This window comes from Hyperolius riggenbachi, chromosome 8 (genome assembly GCF_040937935.1).
Source record: "Hyperolius riggenbachi isolate aHypRig1 chromosome 8, aHypRig1.pri, whole genome shotgun sequence".
Taxonomy (NCBI): Eukaryota; Metazoa; Chordata; class Amphibia; order Anura; family Hyperoliidae; genus Hyperolius; species Hyperolius riggenbachi.
The window spans coordinates 295,341,211-295,353,626 of NC_090653.1; the positions used below are offsets into that span (position 1 = coordinate 295,341,211).

At 48.5% G+C, this 12,416-nt stretch overlaps 1 protein-coding gene across 12 annotated transcripts in view; it reads right to left on the reverse strand.

Annotated features, from left to right (window-relative positions):
• The window catches only part of CACNA1B (calcium voltage-gated channel subunit alpha1 B), a 505,489-nt gene that overhangs the window by 158,189 nt on the left and 334,884 nt on the right, over positions 1–12,416 (reverse strand). For all 12 annotated transcript variants that reach the window (XM_068249170.1, XM_068249175.1, XM_068249173.1 and 9 more), the window contains exons 14-18: positions 12,204–12,335; positions 11,919–11,991; positions 8,889–9,006; positions 6,550–6,617; positions 5,107–5,213 (exon numbers count right to left, since the gene is read on the reverse strand). In XM_068249170.1, the coding sequence (XP_068105271.1) occupies positions 5,107–5,213; positions 6,550–6,617; positions 8,889–9,006; positions 11,919–11,991; positions 12,204–12,335 (498 nt within the window). The remainder of the gene's footprint in view (positions 1–5,106; positions 5,214–6,549; positions 6,618–8,888; positions 9,007–11,918; positions 11,992–12,203; positions 12,336–12,416) is intronic.

The following is a 12,416-nucleotide window of genomic DNA, read 5'->3' on the forward strand; positions in this document are numbered from 1 at the left end:
ATATCCGGTGTGACGGAGGCTAATAGATGAGCCATATGCCGATATCCGGTGTAATGGGGGCTTATAGAGGGGCTAAGTGCTGATATCCGGTGTGACTGGAGCTTACAGAGGGGCCATATGCTGATATCCGGTGTGACCGGGACTTATAGAGGGGCCATATGCCGATATCCGGTGTGACCGGGGCTTATAGAGGGGCCATATGCTGATATCCGGTGTAATGGGAGCTTATGGAGGGGCTATGTGCTGATACCTGGTGTAATGGAGGCTTATAGAGGGGCCATATGCCGATATCCGGTGTGACAGGGGCTTATAGAGGGGCCATATGCTGATATCCGGTGTGACCGGGGCTTGTAGAGGGGCCATATGCTGATATCCGGTGCAACGTGGGCTTATAGAGGAGCCATATGCTGATATACGGTGTGACGGGGGCTTATAGAGGGGCCATATGCTGATATCCGGTGTGACCGGGGCTTATAGAGGGGCCATATGCTGATATACGTGTGACCGGGGCTTATAGAAGGGCCATATGCTGATATACGGTGTGACCGGGGCTTATAGAGGGGCCATATGCTGATATACGGTGTGACCGGGGCTTATAGAGGGGCCATATGCTGATATTCTGTGTGATGGAGGCTAATAGAGGGGCCATGTGCTGATATCCGGTTTGACGGGGGCTTATAGAGGGACCATATGCTGATATCCGGTGTGACGGGGGCTTATAGAGGGACCATATGCTGATATTCGGTGTGACAGGGGCTTATAGAGGGGCCATATGCTGATATCCGGTGTGACCGGGTCTTATAGAGGGGCCATATGCTGATATTCGGTGTGACAGGGGCTTATAGAGGGGCCATATGCCCATATCCGATGTAACGAGTGCTTACAGAAGGGCCCTATGCCCATATCTGGTGTGATGGAGGCTAATAGAGGAGCCATATGCCCATATCTGGTGTGAAAGGGGCTTACAGAAGGGCCCTATGCCCATATCCGGAGGAGGTATTGGGTTTCTACGCACACAATAAATATATAGAGCTTACATTGAATCATACATATGAATTCATTTCCTCTGCTGCTGGATTTCTGCTGGACGTTACATCATGGTCTTTGGTGGAGTGTAGCTCTGGCTTGGAGGGGAAAAGGCTGGGAGAGAAGCGGGCGGGTGAGGTATTGTAGGATTGTTGTAGGTGGGGCTTAGCAGTCATCTACCCACTCTGGAAGGAAGGGTTGACCTGGGTCACCGGGGCAAAGTCTGGACAGCCTGTGTGCCTCTCCAGTGCTGGGAAAGGAGGGGAGAACAGAGCGTATTGCACCGCCACCAGATGAATTGGGTGCTGCATGACGCCGATACTTAAAATATCAGCAATGAACATATTTTGCATGAGTGTCTGTTAGACCTCCAAACTGACCCCACGGGTGACCCGAATAATTCACAGATGAGGGGGGGCATCTTGTGTTACATAGGGTCGGGAGGAGGGGTTAAAGAGAACCTGGACTGAAAACCAGGCCCCTGGGGGGGTACTTACCTTGGGAGGAGGAAGACTCTGGATCCGATTGAGGCTTCCAACGTTACCCTCCGTCCCACGGTGGTCTCTCTAGGCCTATCTGAACGGCGGCCATGTAAATATTCATGTTCCCTGGCTCCAGCGCAGACACAGTATCGGCTCTCGTCTCAAATCAGGCGGGACTAGCTGATCCCAGTCGGGTCCGCTCTACTGCGTAGCCACAAGTCCCCTGCACTATAGAGCAGATCCAACTGGGATTGACTATTGCCGCCTGATCCAAGAGACGCTACTGGGCCGTCGCTGAAGCCAGGGGAGTTAAATATTGCAAGCGCGCCACAGCCTGACATTTTGTCAGCTGTGGCTTCGGGGTGGCCTAGAGAGACCACCATGGGACTGAGGAGGGCGGGGGAAGTCTCAATCAGATCCAGAGGCTTCCCCCACCCGACGTAAGTACCCTCCCCGGACCCTTTTTTCAGTACAGGTTATCTTTAACATCGTCCAATGGGGCATTGTACAATCTGTACAATCCTGAGGGAACGTGGGGAGGGGTCAGAATTTCTGTGTGATCGCGGCTTGTACTGATGATTGCACAAGGGCCTCAGTGTGATTGAGGGCTGTACTCCTGATGATTGTATGAGGGCCTCTGTGTGATTGAGGTCGGTACTCCTGATGATTGTATGAGGGCCTCTGTGTGATTGAGGTCTGTACTCCTGATGATTGTATGAGGGCCTCAGTGTGATTGAGGTCTGTACTCCTGATGATTGTATGAGGGCCTCTGTGTGATTGAGGTCTGTACTCCTGATGATTGTATGAGGGCCTCTGTGTGATTGAGGTCTGTACTCCTGATGATTGTATGAGGGCCTCTGTGTGATTGAGGTCTGTACTCCTGGTGATTGTATGAGGGCCTCTGTGTGATTGAGGTCTGTACTCCTGATGATTGTATGAGGGCCTCTGTGTGATTGTGGTCTGCACTCCTGATGATTGCACAAGGTGAAAGGTTGGGAGGAATCAGAGATTTCTACGTGATTGAGGTCTGTACTCCTAATGACTGCACAAGGGCCTCTGTGTGATTGAGGTCTGTACTCCTGATGATTGTATGAGGGCCTCTGTGTGACTGAGGTCTATACTTCTGATTACTGAACAAGGGTAATGGTGGGGAGGAGTCAGGGATTTCTGTGTGATTGAGGTCTGTACTCCTGATGATTGTATGAGGGCCTCTGTGTGATTGAGGTCTGTACTCCTGATGATTGTATGAGGGCCTCTGTGTGATTGAGGTCGGTACTCCTGATGATTGTATGAGGGCCTCTGTGTGATTGAGGTCTGTACTCCTGGTGATTGTATGAGGGCCTCTGCGTGATTGAGGTCTGTACTCCTGATGATTGTATGGGGGCCTCTGTGTGATTGAGGTCTGTACTCCGGATGATTGTATGAGGGCCTCTGTGTGATTGAGGTCTGTACTCCTGATGATTGTATGAGGGCCTCTGTGTGATTGAGGTCTGTACTCCTGATGATTGTATGAGGGCCTCTGTGTGATTGAGGTCTGTACTCCTGATGATTGTATGAGGGCCTCTGTGTGATTGAGGTCTGTACTCCTGATGATTGTATAAGGGCCTCTGTGTGATTGAGGTCTGTACTCCTGATGATTGTATGAGGGCCTCTGTGTGATTGAGGTCTGTACTCCTGATGATTGTATGAAGGCCTCTGTGTGATTGAGGTCTGTACTCCTGATGATTGTATGAGGGCCTCTGTGTGATTGAGGTCTGTACTCCTGGTGATTGTATGAGGGCCTCTGTGTGATTGAGGTCTGTACTCCTGATGATTGTATGAGGGCCTCTGTGTGATTGAGGTCTGTACTCCTGATGATTGTATGAGGGCCTCTGTGTGACTGAGGTCTATACTCCTGATTACTGAACAAGGTGAATGGTGGGAAGGAGTCAGGAATTTCTGTGTGATTGAGGTCTGTACCCCTGATGATTGTATGAGGGCCTCTGTGTGATTGAGTTCTGTACTCCTGATGACTGTATGAGGGCCTCTGTGTGATTGAGGTCTGTACTCCTGATGATTGTATGAGGGCCTCTGTGTGATTGAGGTCTGTACTCCTGATGATTGTATGAGGGCCTCTGTGTGATTGAGGTCTGTACTCCTGATGATTGTATGAGGGCCTCTGTATGATTGAGGTCTGTACTCCTGGTGATTGTATGAGGGCCTCTACGTGATTGAGGTCTGTACTCCTGATGATTGTATGAGGGCCTCTGTGTGATTGAGGTCTGTACTCCTGATGATTGTATGAGGGCCTCTGTGTGATTGAGGTCTGTACTCCTGGTGATTGTATGAGGGCCTCTGTGTGATTGAGGTCTGTACTCCTGATGATTGTATGAGGGCCTCTGTGTGATTGTGGTCTGCACTCCTGATGATTGCACAAGGTGAAAGGTTGGGAGGAATCAGAGATTTCTACGTGATTGAGGTCTGTACTCCTAATGACTGCACAAGGGCCTCTGTGTGATTGAGGTCTGTACTCCTGATGATTGTATGAGGGCCTCTGTGTGACTGAGGTCTATACTTCTGATTACTGAACAAGGGTAATGGTGGGGAGGAGTCAGGGATTTCTGTGTGATTGAGGTCTGTACTCCTGATGATTGTATGAGGGCCTCTGTGTGATTGAGGTCTGTACTCCTGATGATTGTATGAGGGCCTCTGTGTGATTGAGGTCTGTACTCCTGATGATTGTATGAGGGCCTCTGTGTGATTGAGGTCTGTACTCCTGATGATTGTATGAGGGCCTCTGTGTGATTGAGGTCTGTACTCCTGATGATTGTATGAGGGCCTCTGTGTGATTGAGGTCTGTACTCCTGATGATTGTATGAGGGTCTCTGTGCGATTGAGGTCTGTACTCCTGATGACTGTATGAGGGCCTATGTGTGATTGAGGTCTGTACTCCTGATGATTGTATGAGGGCCTGTGTGTGATTGAGGTCTGTACTCCTGATGACTGTATGAGGGCCTCTGTGTGATTGTGGTCTGCACTCCTGATGATTGCGCAAGGTGAAAGGTTGGGAGGAATCAGGGATTTCTACGTGATTGAGGTCTGTACTCCTAATGACTGCACAAGGGCCTCTGTGTGATTGAGGTCTGTACTCCTGATGACTGTATGAGGGCCTCTGTGTGATTGAGGTCTGTACTCCTGATGATTGTATGAGGGCCTCTGTGTGATTGAGTTCTGTACTCCTGATGACTGTATGAGGGCCTCTGTGTGATTGAGGTCTGTACTCCTGATGATTGTATGAGGGCCTCTGTGTGATTGAGTTCTGTACTCCTGATGACTGTATGAGGGCCTCTGTGTGATTGAGGTCTGTACTCCTGGTGATTGTATGAGGACCTCTGTGTGATTGAGGATTGTACTCCTGGTGATTGTATGGGGGCCTCTGTGTGATTGAGGTCTGTACTCCTGATGACTGTATGAGGGCCTCTGTGTGATTGAGGTCTGTACGCCTGATGATTGTATGAGGGCCTCTGTGTGATTGAGGTCTGTACTCCTGATTATTGTACAAGGTGGATGGTGTCCGCAGATCTAGGGGAATATAAACCATAGGGCACTGATGACTTACGCTGTGATTGAGATGTTGGCCGCTGACATGGGACTGACTTCTGCCACCTCTTTAGCCTTCTGCAGTGCCAGTTTCTGATTGGTGGCCTCTTCCATCTCCTCCTCGTCCTGTGGAGCACACAACACACAGGCTAGTCATACAGAAGCTGAACCGCAAAACCACAAAGAAGGCTCCGCCCCACTGAGCCCCCCCCCCCCCCTTATACACAGGGGGGTTACATTACAACCATTTCTACATGAAAACCATGTGTGGTCACATGACCTCCCCTGTGTGATAAATCATGTGTGGTCACATGATCTCCCCTGTGTGATAAATCATGTGTGGTCACATGATCTCCTCACTATGCTTAAGTGTGTGTGGTCACATGATCTCCCGTGTGATAAATCATGTGTGGTCACATGATCTCCTCTCCACACTTTCCTCACACAATAAATATATAGAGCTTACATTGAATCTTAACCCCCCGAGACCCAGTGTTGTAATATTACAAAATCACATTTAAGCTACAAAAGGCTACAAAAATAATAATAATAAAAAAAATCTTGTTTTTTTCGCCACAAGTTAGGCTTTTTTTTTTTTTTTTTTTTAGACTTACTTGTTTTTAGTAACTTTACTTTATTTTCTATGCATTTCATAGGCAAAAATAAGAAAAAGAAAAGAAAAACAACACTATTTCTCCAATTCTATTCCCCTATAGTTGTAAAATAAGCAACGCTACTATAAATAAAACCCGCTGATTTGATTTGCCCGCTAGTCTCAACTATCACAACATTTACATCACGTTCCTAGTACAATGTATGGCAGCAATGTAATATTTGGAGGTGAAGGTGTATTTTATCTGTTTTGGGTTTTTTCTGTGTCCTGTCAATTGCAAGCCATCATGTTCTGAAATAACAGTAATATACCTTCATGACATAGATATTTAAAAAAAAAAAGCTGAGTCCCTAAGACAACTATTTATATACATTTTTAACAGTTTTTTTAATTGTAATGTGATTGTTTGGTAACTGAGGTGTGGGGGAGGGGAGGGGGGTTTGGAAAAGATTAATTGTAATCTTTTATTTATTAAAAATGTGTGGTGTGTGTAATTTAACTTTTCACCACTAGATGGCGCTAGAAACACTACTCTGGTTTATCAGGAAGTGTTTAACTCTATTTTTTACACTTTCCTCTCATTACATTATTATGAATGAACATCCCCCCTTGGTTCCCTTCCCTAATCGCCGACACAGAAATGCCAGCGGGTACGAGCGGCGGTTCACCCGCTATAAAGCATCCAGTTAGACTTGAGCAGTGTCTCCCTGGATGACTATAGTCGCCCAGATAGACTAAAGTGGTTAATTAAAAGTATGATTCCTGCACTATCATACAGAGATAGAATAGTGGCCTGAATTGGAGTTTGGTTGTAGCTGTACACACACTGGCGTCAGACCACCCTCATACCTTAGTGAGCTCTTGTGCATTGGCCAGATTGTCCACAGCGATGGCCAAGAATACATTCAGGAGAGTGTCTGGTTCAGGAGCTGAGGATGGAATAACTCAGAGATGAGGAGGCGGGGCATGCAGGACAATATCAGAACAACGTGTGCGTCTACCATGTACATAAAGCTGCTATAAGCGGTATCTTCCCATCACCCCCTGTGTGGGAGGGGCTCAATCTGTGAGGAGGCGGGGCATGCAGGGCGATATCAGTACATGTGCGTCTACCATGTACATAAAGCTGCTATAAGCGGTATCTTCCCATCACCCCCTGTGTGGGAGGGGCTCAATCTGTGAGGAGGCGGGGCATGCAGGGCGATATCAGTACATGTGCGTCTACCATGTACATACAGCTGCTATAAGCGGTATCTTCCCATCACCCCCTGTGTGGGAGGGGCTCAATCTGTGAGGAGGCGGGGCATGCAGGGCGATATCAGTACATGTGCGTCTACCATGTACATACAGCTGCTATAAGTGTTATCTTCCCATCCCCCCCTGTGTGGGAGGGGCTCAGTCTGTGAGGAGGCGGGGCATGCAGGGCGATATCAGTACATGTGCGTCTACCATGTACATACAGCTGCTATAAGTGTTATCTTCCCATCCCCCCCTGTGTGGGAGGGGCTCAGTCTGTGAGGAGGCGGGGCATGCAGGGCGATATCAGTACAACGTGTGTGTCTACCATGTACAAACAGCTGCTATAAGTTTTATCTTCCAATCACCCCCTGTGTGGGAGGGGCTCAGTCTGTGAGGAGGCGGGGCATATCAGTACAGCGTGTGCCACGTCAGTGAGGCATGCAGTCACTGTACTGTATGTAGTTACAGATGAAGCAGAACTCCCAGCAGTGTGTGCTGTATGCGGTGCAACCTTCCAGGAACTTTGCAGTGCGATTCTGCCATCGACGGTTTAAGGTGTGGGAGGAGCCTAAACATATTAGCCCTGTGGGGGGTTTTTAGCGTATAAGATGTAATGGCGTGGCTTCTCTGCTGGAGCAAAAGAGTTATTCTGATCATAATTCCAACTTATTCTGTAAAAAAACAATGAATGACATGTTTCTGCGTATCCATTATAATAATAATAATAATGTGAGATTTTTACATTCGGTATACAGGAGGCCATACACCCAGTGATGATGGGCAGATCGACCAAGAGGCAAATCTCTCTTTGATCCAATCTGATTAGAGAGATAGATCTGTCGGCTGCCCATACACAGCAGACTGATTCCCAACCAATTTCACGCTGAAATCGATCCAGAATCAGCATCATTTCCTAGTGCAAAACACACTACTTGCTCATGTCCGCTGCTGGCTCCGCCCATACACGCACCCCCCCCCCCCCCCCCCATGCCCAATGTCTTTCCTGGTGCACGACACACTACTGGCCCGTGTCCGCTGCTGGCTCCGCCCATACACGCACCCCCCCATGCCCAATGTCTTTCCTGGTGCACGACACACTACTGGCCCGTGTCCACTGCTGGCTCCGCCCATACACGCACCCCCCCATGCCCAATGTCTTTCCTGGTGCACGACACACTACTTGCTCGTGTCCACTGCTGGCTCCGCCCATACACGCACCCCCCCCCCCCCATGCCCAATGTCTTTCCTGGTGCACGACACACTACTGGCCCATGTCCGCTGCTGGCTCCGCGCACCCCACGTGGTTGCAGGAGTACTGTGGGTGCATGTGATGCCGGCAACCCTGTGGGGTGCGTGTATGGGCGGAGCCAGCGGGGAACACTGACAGGCAATATATACTGCACGGGAGGGGGCAGCATCGGGGGTTTCATCACGTTTGTCGCTCATCCCGTTATCGCTCGCCATCATCGCCAAGCACCCGATCGACCACGACAGCCCAAAATCTTGCAGCATGTCCGATCAACATTCCCAGCCCGAAATTGGTCACAGCATCGATTGGGCATGCACTTGGCGGCACCGATTTCCATCTGATTCAATAATAATTATCAAATCGGATGGCCGATTGGGGGCCAAGTCAATAGATGTATGGGCACCTAAAGAGTTATCTTCCCATCAGCCCCTGTGTGGGCGGGGCTCAGTCTGTGAGGAGGCGGGGCAACATGCTGGACTGCATTATACAGGAGCCAGCATCAATAGGGAGAACATAGAATTAACTTATTCAGATTACAGATTCTCTTGAAATTCCGATGTGCAGGAAGGGGGCGTGTCCATGACCAAGCTGCATGTTCTTAACTGCCATGGGGAAAAGGGTTGGTCACACATGTTTATTTAGCTGTGGTGTTTTTTGCGGTAATGTTTGGCTTGCACCATCTTATAACGTGAAAGGATACAGTTTCCAAACAAGGTGAGGATGATGAAGTAAATGCAAGAATACATTCCTTTACTGACGCCCCCTTGTGACTCAATCCCAAAGTACATAACGTTGTTCCAATCCTCTCCCGTCAGGATCTGCGAGTGAGAAGAGAGGAGGAAGGTGAATTGAAGGAAGAGACAACACAGGACGTGATCACTACAGATCATCAGCTATATGCAAATAATTAAGAGCTGAAGCAGGATTATGCAAATGTACGCATCTTGAGAATGGACCAATCAGCTTCCACCATGGCAGAACTCGATCAGTCCTTGTTCAAGATACATACATTTGCATAATTCAAAATCAGTTCAGAATGATTTCCATCTCATGGGCCCTGGGCCCTCATACTTACACTACAACAGGCGAAGCAAAGTCCTTTCTATGGAATCCATGGTTAGGCTGCCACTAACCGCTTGTCCAAATATTTACCCAATCCTACTGAGAGCAAAGCTAGCCATACACATATCGAATCTGCCAGAAATCTATTGCCTCAACAATTATCTTTTTAGCTATTTTGGCCTAAAATAGATGAAGACTATCGATTGGACAGGACGGAAAATATCCGTCAATCAGGTGCAGATGGGCCAAAGCAAAGCACTGCACCAAACAATGCATTTCCTGCTGGAATTTACGGATATCGATGCCCTGTGTTTGGTAAGAATCAATGCGTGCAAAAGCGTTGCAAGCTGGGTTAGGGGATAACCGGGAAAAAATTGGTTTAAAGGGAGCAGGGAAGAGTGGTAGTAGAATATTGTCGAATTTATCCTACTCCCAGAGAACTCCCCTGGTGGTGCCTGACCTTAATCCCCTCCAGAGGGCGTACGTATTGTAATGTCGCCGGTCTGTTGGGCGCAGGGTGAGCTGAATAAAGGCTAACTCTGCTACTGCTGAAATTCCCAGTGGTGTAAAATACCATTTCCCCTCTGAGTCGTACCAACTTGGGGGGGGGACATACACGCAAGTCGGGGTCTGGCTATTATCAGCACCCAAATTAAACATACACGGGTAGCTATAGCAGTGCCCATATCATGCGCTATGCGGCTGTGCACCGAGATGACCTGCCTTGCCTTAACCTCCCCCCCTTATGGGCGATTAACCTTCACCCTGTGGACACCTAACCTCCCCCCCCCCCCCCCTTATGGGCGATTAACCTTCACCCTGTGGACACCTAACCTATCCCTAGCCTCTCAGCAACGTGGGACCAAGGAATAGAGAGGCCTCAATAGGATCCTGAAGCTTCCCTGTGATGATTTGCTCAGCTGCCTGTGCAGGCAGCCAGCCTTTTGACCATTGTTTTGATTTGCATGCTGCAGGACTCTGGAAAGAAGAGCTTCTGTCAGTTTTGCAGCTTGTGCTTGCAGAGGAATTTGCATACGTTGTCATGCAAATTGCCTGGCCACATTCATTGGAGGCGTGTACTATAAGTACTATGTCTTTCCCACAATGCTTCGCTGTTCATAAGGATTTCGTCCTATGTAACACTCCTGGTGGGGTGTCAGCCTTGCTCTCTGTTTGAACATCAGCTTAGAGTAATTCCTAAATCTGCGCTAGGCAGATTTCCCTAGTGCTGTTAGGATTGTATTATCTGTATTGCCTGTTCTGTCTTGTCTTGCCTGTTTGCCATTGTCCTGTCCCTATGGTGGTTGACAGGAAATGGTTCTGATCTCTGTTCTTGGAGTATAGCTGGTGCAGCGGTTGCTACCAGCTATCTCTTCTGTTCTGTCTCCTGGGATCGCACTAGCTACTTTTTGCTAGCGCTGGGGATCCTTCTGTTCTGTCTCCTGGGATCGCACTAGCTACTTTTCGCTAGCGCTGGGGATCCTTCTGTTCTGTTTTCTGGGATCGCGCTAGCCACTTTTCGCTGGCGCTGGGGATCCTTCTGTTCTGCTACTCTGTACTTGGATCACGCTGGCCACTTTTCGCTAGTGCTGTGGATCCTATCTCTCGCTTGTCCCTGTTTTCGTGTGTCTGTCTGCTACGCTTGCTGGAGGCTCGGTGAGGTAACCGTTAAGCAAGCGCTCGCGTCCTCTGTTTCATGTTTGTCTGTTAATGGTTAGTTAGGCGTGCTTGTCTCTATTGTGCTTATCACGTGGAGACCGCGCATAACCGCGTGCACTGTTGCGAATGAGTGCGGTGTTCGCGGTTAGCTAGCATTTGTTATTTTCCGTATCTCCTCATTGTATTATTTGCTGTGCCTTTGCTACCCTCGTATTCTATTCTGATCTGCCTTGTGTCTTGTCTGGCGATCACACCTCTTGCGATCGCGTTCCTATTTCATATCTGCTGTTGTGTGTATGCGGTTGCGGGGTGGCGACTGGATTGGCACACACACATACAACCTGTCCCTTTGCTCATTCTCATTCGCAATCACCTCTCTTGCGATTGCGTTCTGCGTTTCGTACAATTCCTGTCTGGCATTTGTGGAGGTACAGAGGATTGGTTCCTCTGCACTCCCCAGCGCCATCTGCCGACAGGAATTTCCCTCTACAGGTGCATAGCACCTTTTGCTGGGTTCCTGCAAATTATACGCTTGTGGAGGATTTCCGCCGTGTCAGCGCACGCGTTGTGCGCTGATCACGGGGAAAGTTCCACAATCGTTACATTCCCTCTCTTTAGGTTCGGCTTGGGTTCACTTTAACCCCCGAGACAAATGTGGCCTCCCGCAATAGTACAAACAGTGGGTGCCAGGGCCACCCACTATGCGAACTGCGGCTACTCATTGCGGCCGCCCAAATTTGCCTGCTCTTCTCTTAGCTTTGCCAGAATCAATCCCTCTATGTTCATATTCTGATCAGCGAGGGATCAATTGTTTTGCCGCATCAGGTGGCAATAGATAATTATAGCCAGTGGCGGTAGATCAATGGCCCATCGGGTTGCCTTGAAAACATTTGCAGAACTTTCAGCAAACTACAAAAAAACTACAAAAAGTTCCGCACATAATGGAATGCTAAAGACCATCGAATTAGCTCAAACCCAAGAAAAAGCACCAAAATGTCATCAGACCCACCTGGAAAACCGTTAAGATAGCCGTAGGAAAGGTATCAAAATTTGTGTTTCTTGTTTCCTCTTCAAAGTAAAACCTGGGGGGAAAAAAGAAGAAGACAGATGTAAACAAAACATAAACGGGAATGTTGACACTATAAGGTGTATAAAAACTCAAGCACAAGAAGGTATAGCTGCAGTTGGGATTTGGTGGTGGAGGGTGCTGAAATCAACAATCTGACCACCTGCCAAAGAACAGATTAATCCTGGTCATGGGAACACATTCCTGACGGTCCCAAATGACACTTACTGTCCTCCAAAAAGCTGCATCCCCAAAAGAGCGAAGACCACGATGAAGAGAAAGAGAAGAAACAACAAACTAACGATGGACTTCATGGAGTTCAGAAGAGACACCACCAAGTTCCTCAAAGAGTTCCAGTACCTGCAAGCACCAAGGAAAAGCATCAACATCTTAGACATCTATGGACCACAGGATGACATCTATGGACCACAAGAGGTAAAT